Source organism: Epinephelus moara, chromosome 3 (assembly GCF_006386435.1).
Source record: "Epinephelus moara isolate mb chromosome 3, YSFRI_EMoa_1.0, whole genome shotgun sequence".
Classification (NCBI taxonomy): Eukaryota; Metazoa; Chordata; class Actinopteri; order Perciformes; family Serranidae; genus Epinephelus; species Epinephelus moara.
Genome location: NC_065508.1, coordinates 15,470,784 through 15,481,324, shown reverse-complemented (window position 1 = coordinate 15,481,324; position 10,541 = coordinate 15,470,784). Strand labels below are relative to the sequence as shown.

General features: G+C 43.2%; 1 protein-coding gene across 3 annotated transcripts in view; it reads right to left on the bottom strand.

Moving 5' to 3' along the window:
• cadm2a (cell adhesion molecule 2a) overlaps positions 1-10,210 on the bottom strand; it is a 292,905-nt gene extending 282,695 nt beyond the window's left edge. For all 3 annotated transcript variants that reach the window (XM_050039311.1, XM_050039328.1, XM_050039319.1), the window contains exon 1: positions 9,772-10,210. In XM_050039311.1, the coding sequence (XP_049895268.1) occupies positions 9,772-9,832 (61 nt within the window). In that variant the 5' untranslated portion in view covers positions 9,833-10,210. The remainder of the gene's footprint in view (positions 1-9,771) is intronic.
• Between the last annotated feature and the right edge of the window lie 331 nt (positions 10,211-10,541).

Below are 10,541 nucleotides of genomic sequence, written 5' to 3'. Positions count from 1 at the left end.
CGCAACTGCTGACCTAACTAACACTAACCGTCAGTTTTGATTTGATTGTTGATTGCAATCAGCTGTGAGGCGGAGTGATACATACACAGTGAAATAACTGTGATGTTGTACTCCAATATCATCACGGTTTTACTGTCTCTCGACCAATCAGATTGCAGGGCCGGAACTAACTGTTGTATAATTCTATATATGCATGTCTGCTAACACAGGTAGGGGTGTGAAACCTTGTCAATTGGCTGAAATTTCACACCTGTAGTTTTAATTACAGACTTTAAACATAACGTGTGATCTCTGTACTTTCACACGGAAACGTACACCGAAACCTGTGTGCGCGCACACACACACACACACACACACACACACACACACACACACACCGACGTAGTCTTGCAAAGATCCTTCATTTTCTCCCATCTAAAGCCCTATTGTTCTGCACATTACCACTTGCCTGAGATGTAAGAACTGAAACAACACGGCGGTAAAAATTGCTTTGATTTACGGTGTGCAGCAACCACAATGGAAGGACCGCCTCAATTTAAGTTTAAGACAACATCAGTGGATTCGAACTGCATAATTTCGCTACATTAGATGCGTTTAGAAATGGTGCTCATGCAAAAGAGTGTCTAATAGCTTTCAAACACTGAATTAAGATGTGTGGGGACCCTCAAGCTGGTGATTAGACAAGGGACTAGAAAGTGACTTCTGGCGATAATATGAATACAAAAACATACACGCATACACACTCAAATGCACACACACACACATACACAAACACAGACCCACACAGAAAGTCAATTAACATGAACATGTGTCTTTGGGGAATTATATTTCAATTAGCTTTAGCAACTTCTAGGCTTCCTTTGAGACCGCGATGCTAAAACAAGTGCATAGATCTGTATTTGTGGATGCAGTAAATCCTGCTTTTCAATTAGTATCATGACATAATTCCATAGTGTTATTGTTTAAGTACAAGTTAAGCAATTAAGCACTAAATCAAGGCTTTGCACGATATTAAAGAACCATAACATTAAAACGAAGCACACACATGGAACGACTTATGCACATTTTGAAGCCAGTTTAAAACAAAATTAAAGCAATGAGAAATTAACAAGTATGAGTATCCATTAGAAATGTGCAATAGCCATTAGGAGGACATGAGCACTGTCATTAAAGAGGGATGCAGCTCATTTTAAGGATTACTTTATGGAATAACAGTGGTGATTTGGACAAATATGAATAGTGACTAGGGGAGCACCTGTGGGATTTTCAGTGAATGTAGGTTCATTTCCTGTTTATTAACTAACTGGAGTTTCCCTTCAATGGACCTTGGGCTATACAGACAATAATGCTTTTTTTGCAGAGTGAGAAGAGTTTGTAGGGCCTGGAGAAAGCAGTTGTATCTCTCTTTCTTCTCCATTCTGATTTTGCTCTACCTTCAACATTTTCAACACATTCCCTGTGAATTTACCCTTCCTGTCAACCCTGATTTGACTAAGAAGTATATGTCTGTGTGTGTGAACAGAGAAAGATATCTCTGAATCTGGGTCATAAAAATGGCTTGTCTGGGTCCAGACTTTTTTATCCGCCCACTCCACCAAATTGACTGATTCGTCTGGCATCGTGACATGAAACAGCGGTTTCTCAGTTGAAAAACAATTGATTCAATGAGTGCTGTAGGTGGTACTAATGATCAGCAATCAGCGCTATCAGCTGGACTAACATCATTGTCAAGCTGTTGCCAAGCATTGTCAAGCTGTGCGCCAGAAACAACGAGGAGTCAAAACAACTGCGACCACTATAGACAAGATAGACGATGCTGTTCTAAACTGGCATGTCTTCTCCGTATTGCCTGACATCGTACTTTGTCTGACTGGACTCAGTACCACTCTTAAAACCCTGGCAAAACCAGCACATTGGCATGGCTGTGAGTCAGTGTGGACTTTCAATTACATTGGATTCAGACGAATAGGTTGGTCTCCATTAAGTCCCTCCAGGATGTTGTGATGTTGCAACTGGAACCATTAACGCAAATTCAGCCAATTCCCATAAATCATGCACAACCTTACAATTTTGACAAATCGCTGCATTTTTTCATATTTGTTATTTAAAACGGGTGAAATCTCACTTCACTGTAGAACTGAGTGCAGCGTATTGATTTACTCAGCCCTTCCTTGTCCCACTGTCTCTGTGTTTATCATGAGACTACTGCTGTGGGAGTGTGAGCGCTGCCCCTGGGACAGAGTAACATACACAGTGGCAGGGCTAACTGTTAGCATCACATAGCTAATGTTACCCAACATGTTTAATGACAAAGTCAAGCCATTTTGGTGATGGTGTGAGATTGTTGGGACCGTTTTATGGCTTGTTGTCAGATTTTAGCAACTGTTACTGTGTTTTCTTGTGCTAACCGGGCAGAGAGAGGAGGAAGAGAGCATCTCACAGTGACAATCCTTCAGAGCTGCGTCAAACACTAGCAACAGCTGATCGTCCCTCACACAACCTAACAAATAGATTCAGCATTGCAACTATTCTTTCAAACTTCGCTCACCTCCGTAATTTTATTGCCAAACAAGCCCAAAGTCATTGCAACATGTATCACAGGCAGGACTCAAGCTTTTTAGACCGTAACAATCCCAAAAACTGCCCACAGAATCCTAGAGGGACTATCTAGTGAATGGTTAGGAAAAATTGAATCCCTTTCTCCCGTGGAAATTGGCTAGAGTGGACGCAGTGTTAGACTGAAGTTGGAAACAAAGTGTAACAAGTTGACAATTCTGTCTGACATCAGGCCAAAAACAGCAACGATAAAGTCAAAAAATGCCACAATTTTTAGGCGTCATCTTGTGTTTACTCCAGTAAATGCAGTCCCTGAAAACAAAATGTGTGTCTGCTGTTTTCTCACTGCTGTTCCTTTACGCTGCTGAGTTTTTGTGTGCATAAGCGTGCATGTGTATTTGCGCCGGTGTGTGTTTTTGGTGTACACATATGGCTCTGTGTGTGAGAACGTTACTGTACACAATATGGGCCGACTTTGCTTTGGCTGAATTCATTTCTGTCAAGAACAGACACAGAGTCCCCAAACAATATCAGAGTTGGGGCAGAAGAGCTGAGGGAGAAGGGAGAGTCACGGCTGTCCATATCTTTATCTCTGTTGAAGAAAATGATTACTGTAACATGTACTACCAAGTCTCCAGACTCCAGTCTTTGGGGAATTGCATGAAAAGAAGCTGTCAGATGAAAGGGCACACAACATAAAAAGAACATTATCTAGGCTAAGAGTTGTTAAGAGAGGGGACAGTATATGAACTTGTAGAGCACATTAGGATCAACTGAAAGTGCACGTCAAATCTTTTTTTTTTTTGCTTATTTGCAAGTATGCATACATGTGTGTATGACAGAAAGAGAGGCCTTTCTTAAATTTCTTCCTTAAATTTGAACCTTCTTTTGCCATTTTCTTGGTTTGGGTAAAAGATTTTGATTAGAACATCCTGTGTTTGGAGAGTTTTAATCCAAAAGGTGATTGTGTTTGTGTCTCTTTATTCCAGAGTGTTTGAGATTAGTGACACATGGCTTGTCAAAGACTGGAGACTTCAGATTAGCCTCTCACTAATCCTCTGGAATTCAATGCTAATACAGACATCACATATGCGTGCACGCGTACACACAGACTCATGCACTTTCACCCAATAACACAGTCTATGTCTCTGCCAATGTATGTGCTTGTGTGAAATTTGTGTGGGGAGATTATATCTGATCGCTGAAGTCTGACTCAAACAAAAGAAGACAAACATGGGGGAAGTTTGCCTGTCAATCAAGACGTACCAGATAAGTTGTCCAAAAATCATACAAATCCCAAAGTTTCACTACGAGAATTATACGTCTTATCAAATCAGTGCTAGTGCAGGGCAGGTTATTTATAAATATGAGCACCCTATACAACCCCCAGCACCCGTTTCTAACTGTGAAGGGTATTTTATTATCACGAGTCTCACACCGACAAATGCACATTAGTTCATATTCTGACTTGTATACAAAAATAGCTACATGTTAACTTTGAAGAAAAGCCCTATCAGCTGATATGTTAGCTGAGCTTGCACACTTTTTCACCTACTGGGAGGTCTATTTAGGGTGCAAACTCGCTGTCTGCTGCCGCTGCTGTTGCAGCCAAATCCACCTGTGGGCTCATAGTCTCCCCGTTCTCCATGGGAGGCTGTATTTCATCTCTCCCTACTCTCGCTCTGGGCTGGCTTTAAATTCTGCTCTGCCTAAGAAATATGAAACACAGCCTTGATGCCAGAACAAAAATCTACATTTACTCTGCATTGATTCTCCACAAAAAAAATGTTAATTTGCAGATTAGAAACATAGTTGACACATTCTGTATTTGTAACCAGGAAGCTATTAGCTCGCAGCATCCCCAACATGTGATTACTATCAGTAAAATAACATATTATTTATTGGAATTTCTATCTTATAAATGTGACATGTTCTTGAATTTAAGCCTGACAACGCAATTATAGATGTTTTCAAATTTGCATGCTTCAAATGTGCAGTGATTAACGCAACCACCCGTGATGGTGTGTCATTACCATCACATAGCCAATTACTCTACAGAGTATTTATTCTATTTTCAGGAGATTCTTGCCAGGATCAGTCAAGCCCTTTGCTGCAGACTTCAGTCAACTGACTGAGTGACTGCTTTAAAGCTAAGGTGATGTGTATGTGTCCCCACACAATGTGGAGAGCTAGAAGTTAAGTATGAAACCTCAGCTGCTGACATGCTGTAAGGTCATATTCTCAGGAGACACAGTCGTGTGTGTTCACACAGGCAGGCTGAATCTTGCCTCTCTGAATCTGTAGCTTTGGGGAATATTTAGCAGTGAGCACATACAATAATTTCAACATAGTGCTCAGATTTGGCAGGTGTTTTCTGAGGTTGCCACTATGGCAAAGAGGAGCAGGCCTATGATAATACATTACTGGTGCTTGACAAGTTGCCTGACTGGTCAGTCGCAAAATATACATAAGCTCCTGGAAAAACTCTGCTGCCATCGATATATGTATCATTTATTCATTCTTAGATAGCTGGCATTTTCAAATTTCTAACCTTCCCCTAATGATGACAAAGCTGCTGCGTCAGGTGATTACATGTGACATTGCATAACTGCATGTTTAGAGTCTGTGCTCGCCAGTCATGGCTGACAGGGCTTTGTCATCTTTTTTTGTTTGCTTCTGAGAAACTCAAGGACCTCAGCTCTATGGCAGTTTCTAAGTTTATCTTCTGGTAATGAAGCAGCATTACGGCATATCTCCACCAGACATTTGTAGCAATAGCTCCTCCCTCATTATATACAACTGTTGAATCTTTTACATCTTTTCATGTCATGTCTTTCCCTTTTGTACCAAATTATTGAGAGCAGTATGAATACAAATATCAGTATTGATATCAGCATCAACAAAATCCTATGCCCATCTCTATTTACTGCTGCTATTCATGTTCTGAAGGAAATATTGCTTGTTAAAATCTTCCTCACCTTTCCATATCTAATACTACTAGACTGGTGTAGTAAAACAATGCTGCCTGATCTGTCTGGTATGCTGTGTCATTTGGTGTAGGCTCATAAAAGCCTCACGGATTACAAAAGGCTAGTTTGGGAGCTAAGCTGGGAGTACATTTGCATGAAGCTTAAAACTTTTCACTTTCATGGTGTCTTGCTAGGTTCGGTTATTGCCACTTCTGAATCTCCTACCATCTGCTACTACATGTGTATTAAGCTTAACAATGACTGGCCTCCTGCCTCTTCTTGCCTCATTTTATCTCTATGTCTAAACACACTGTAAGAGCGTCTGTATTTAACTTGTCACGGCTGTGCATTCCCAAGGAAAAAACCTGCCCCAAATGTTTACTGATATGAGAAAGAGTTGGAACAGTTGGTAGGTTCACTGGCAGTGTTTCTGGAGCAGTTCTGGTGAAGCACATTTCTGCTCTGCCATGAAGAGCTTGTAAGCTCTGAATCCCACCACGTTCCCCTCCAGCCTCCTCCTCCTCTCTGTTTTAACTTTTTTTAACACCTGGACTAACAAAAGACTGGCTTTGATCATGGGAAATCCCTTGGCAGAGCAGCAATGAATCCACAGTGGAGCTCCGTGTGTGTGTCTGTGTGATGCACATCGAGCCAGCGCTGCCCTACTGAGGATTCTCTGCATTGAAGCTTCATGGCATCGGTATAAGGTACAGAGCACCTCACATGTTCCACCCGTCAAAGCATGTCCATGAAAATGAACACGCTCGCAAACACACAGAAGTGGGAGGGTGAGTGCAAGCGGGCAAGAAAAGAGAGAACATCTCATTTCTCCCGTGTAATCAGTGGCTCTGCAAACACACACACAAGGCCGCTTGTTATCAGAAGCTTTCCCACGCTGCTGTGGTACAAAGCTCCACACCAGGATGGGAGGATGAAGTGAGGGAGGAATGGACGGAAGTACAGAGGGACGGAGGGTCAGCCTTCAGCGGCTTAGACTCACTGCGGGGATAAACACATCCCTCAGCGGGGGGGTTTGTATTTAGGCTAGCAAGATCAGAGTTCAAAACAGACAGACTACCAGGAAACAGACAGAGCAGCGGAGATAAACAGCCATCCAAACGGCAAACAACTGCTAGTGCACATATCGCACACTTTCGCTGAGGAGATTGCACATTCCTCCTCCACACCTCTCCTCCCACATCACTCCAACTCCTCTATTCTAGAACATCTCCCTCTTTCTCTGTCGCTCTCTTGCCTCTATCTCCCCTCGCCTGCCGCTCAGCCCCGAGCTCTTACGTAAGAGGTCCATTTGCATAACAGGCTGTTTTCTCTGGCTCCGGCATTGGGCACATGAGACACACTGGATAATATGTTAACAACTCGGGCTGTTGGTAAACAACAACCTCCATCACAACACTTCACGTTCACACTATATACGGCGCAGGTCTAGTCGATGACAGAGATTCAGTGTGTCTGGATCTCTTGATGCCAGCTGGCACCGGGCCAGAGGGGCTGAAACAGCTGTCATTTACAGAGCGCGGATATGGCTTGGGCTAGATAGACTTCATTCAGGAGGAGGCTGACCCGCCCGCTGTGTGGAACCTATACAATAATAGGTCTTGCACCGCGAGATGACTGTTCAAATCAAGCAGCCTAGCATTATCCTCTTCAGGGTTAGGCAGAGAGAGGAAGCGAGAGAAAGAGACTGATGTGAGGGTGTGCGGTGGGGAGCCACACATAAAAATGAGCCCTGACGTGCACTCTGCTGCTACCGGCACGATTATGTCTTTGCTTAGACCTCTCTTCTGACATAAGCTATACAAACATGGCACACTTTTGCAGGGATATATGCAAACACACGCACACACACACACAAGAACACACACACACACTCACATAATGAGTGTGCCGCCCTAAGGAGAATAGAGAGGAAAAAGAAAGGCCCTGGAACATCAATAAATGCTGCAGTGTGAGCTGTCAGATATACCAGATACCCTAAGATACCTAATTACATACCAATTCCTTAAGTCAAGAATGGCGTTAATCATGTCAGGTTATTAAGGAAGGACTGCCTTCACTCCCTCTGTCTCATATGCACACACACTTCAAAGAGACAACAACAAATGATCAGGGGAATCAAGCACAAATCATCTCTCATTTGGGATTTCTCATGTACTCGTGTGGAAAACGGCACTTAAAGCCAAGACTTTCATGTTAATAAATGTGTTATCAAACGCCTTAAATATATCTTGATATGATTTGAGGGGAATAAAGTGGACTTTACATCACAAAACCGAAGCTCTGCGTGGCATATGCGGCCCTGCTGTTAGACTGACAGTTGTTTCGGAGTAAATCTACCACCCTCCTGCCATTGTTGTACACAGCATGAATGTACCAGTCCAGAAACTCAAGAAAAAGCGTCCTTAAATTCTCACATAAACGGGAAAATTGTTATATGTTTGTTAATTAACTGCCTTGAGGCTTGAATGCCATCCAGTACTTGACATTATTTTCTACACTGTGTTTAAAATGTACTGAGAAATTACCACACACAGCACCACTGGGTTGTACTCTTGCGACTTTCAATCAGGTTTGTTAAAAGTGGAACTATTCTGAGAGAAAAATGATTCAACAGTGCACAAATTGTGGTATGCAATCATCAAAATATGAGCCTGATGTTGGCACCAGGTTTTCTAATAGTCAGATTCTCGCTTGAGGTATGATAAATCATAGTTGCATTCACTGATCATATAATCATCAAACGATTGTAGCCCCAGATTTAATTTCCACAATCCTCTAATCTGTTGTTACTTGCCCATTTAGCTGTTTAAGACACTAAGCGGTTAGAAATATGAGTATAAAAGAAACCTAAAAAGATTAATATGGTGGCAGTTTCAGCAAAAGCTTTTTCTTCTTTCATTTTCATTTTATGTTATTGTATTCAAGGTCTATTTGAGTGCATGTCTTACAATGTTGCTCTTGATGGGCAAGCCAGCACCTGCATGGCAGCTCCGCCACCATTGGTGTATGAATGGGTTTGTGAATGGTAAATGGGAGGCAAATTATAACAGCAGAAAGGCGCTATATAAATGCAGACAGTCTCTTTGCCATTTACCATTTAGAAACAGGCGTGCGCAATCCACTGTGACCTTGACCCCCAATGTCACCTTAACTCCTCTCATCTTTACATTCAGTCCTCTGTGGTGTAAACACCCCTGAGAGCTGTTCACTGTTTAATTATCACAAATAGTATCAAGATCAGAATAATATTTACATTTAATTGAGGTCAGCCAAGATGGTTTTCATCATAGAGGGTAAAAGCTCAGAAATTTCTGGTGCCATATAGGAGGAAGAATGATCTTAATATAATCATCTACAATACCAGGAGATAAACTTTTCAGAATTAAAAGGTAAACGGAGTCATTTCCATCAGGCCTGTACACCTGTTCCCACAACTCGTCTGAGGTTATTGACAACAGCCTTCCTTTAAACCTCATGCAGGGACACAACACACCGGAGCTGACTGTGCGCACTAGCCACAGACACCACACCTGCGCAGAAGAACCATAAGTCAAAATCATAACAGAGAACAAAACAAAAACAGATTTTCTGGAATCAAAATGCTTTGCATGACTGTGAGTCTCTAACGCTGCCGTAATCAGCAGCATCAAACGTGCGTAAAACGCTGCCAGTGTCTCCGTGACTCATCCAAGTACTGCAAGTCAGAAACAACCGCGGGGTTGGTTACTTCATGTTGAGGTGTGTCTCCCTAGCGGGCTCGTTTTTTTTTCTTTTCATTGCCACTCATGCACGGGGCATAACACATCGCAGACGCAGGAGACGCACCAGTGTGTATGGCTGCAAAGCCAGAGCTCAGGTCGCGTCCTGAGCACACAATTAAGAAAAAAGGATCCCCCTCATTCCTGAACATTACCATCCAAGAGATCCCCAATGTTACAGGACAAGCTCCCTCTCTCCCTCTCCTCTGTCTCACATCACGCACGTTTGCATACGCACGTACATTCAACGCACGTACACACGCGCGCAGGCACAGACGCACACTGCACTTGAGAATGAGAAACCCTGTGTGAGAGAGAGCTCCGCATCTTTCTGCCAGGACCCGCGTCCTGCTCCTTCATCCTGCCCTGCTGCTGGCCTGTAACATGCGCGCGTACACACACATATAAAGCACGTACACGCAAAAAAAAAAAAAAAAACACGTACGCACCACTCGTCCCAGACTCACCTTTCAGAAGAATCCCATAAATAGTGTAGAGGGTGAAAATCAAATGACTCTTGAGATTCATCCTGCCTTCTGTGTTTCTTGCTCTTGCCTTCCGCGCTAACTTCTCCTCACCGTGTCTCCCCACTGGAGCTCGAAGCGGACCGGACGGCTTTGTCAGCAGCTATCCAGGTGGACTTGGGAGTGCGTCTTTTGTGCGTCTCGGGGAAAAGGGGTTGACACAACCGACTTCACGACCCGGAGACTGTGTTGCTTTAGATAAAATGTTTTCGCTGCTCAAAAAAAGAATTTCAGTGATGCTCCAGCGGTAAGGTGCAGGCTCAGTTCACGGGACTCTGAACAACAGCAGTAAACCACAGGGAGTGAGAGCACTCGTCCTCCGGTCACAGAGTAGATGCTGCCGCTGCTGTACTACTGCCTGCCCCGCTCTTGGTCTGCTGTGGCGCACAATCCACAGCGCAGGGAGCACGAGTGGATTGTTTGAGTCCCGCCCACACAGCTTTGACGGACATGGAAGGCGAACCAATCACGAATCGAAGTGGGGGGTGGGGAACAGGAGGGGGGTAAGCGCGTGAGACACACTGCAAAAAATATCAATTTCAACTGGTTTTTAGACTCAATGTTTCAAAACACCAGGAAGAGTCTGAACAGAAAAAAAGGCCAGTGGAGTGAGTCCATGCTCTCTTTCCATGAAAAAGCCAAAAGCTTGATCAATATAATGACACAAATACATGGAAAAGTCCTAAATTGAACTGTTCTTGGGAAAATGGGAC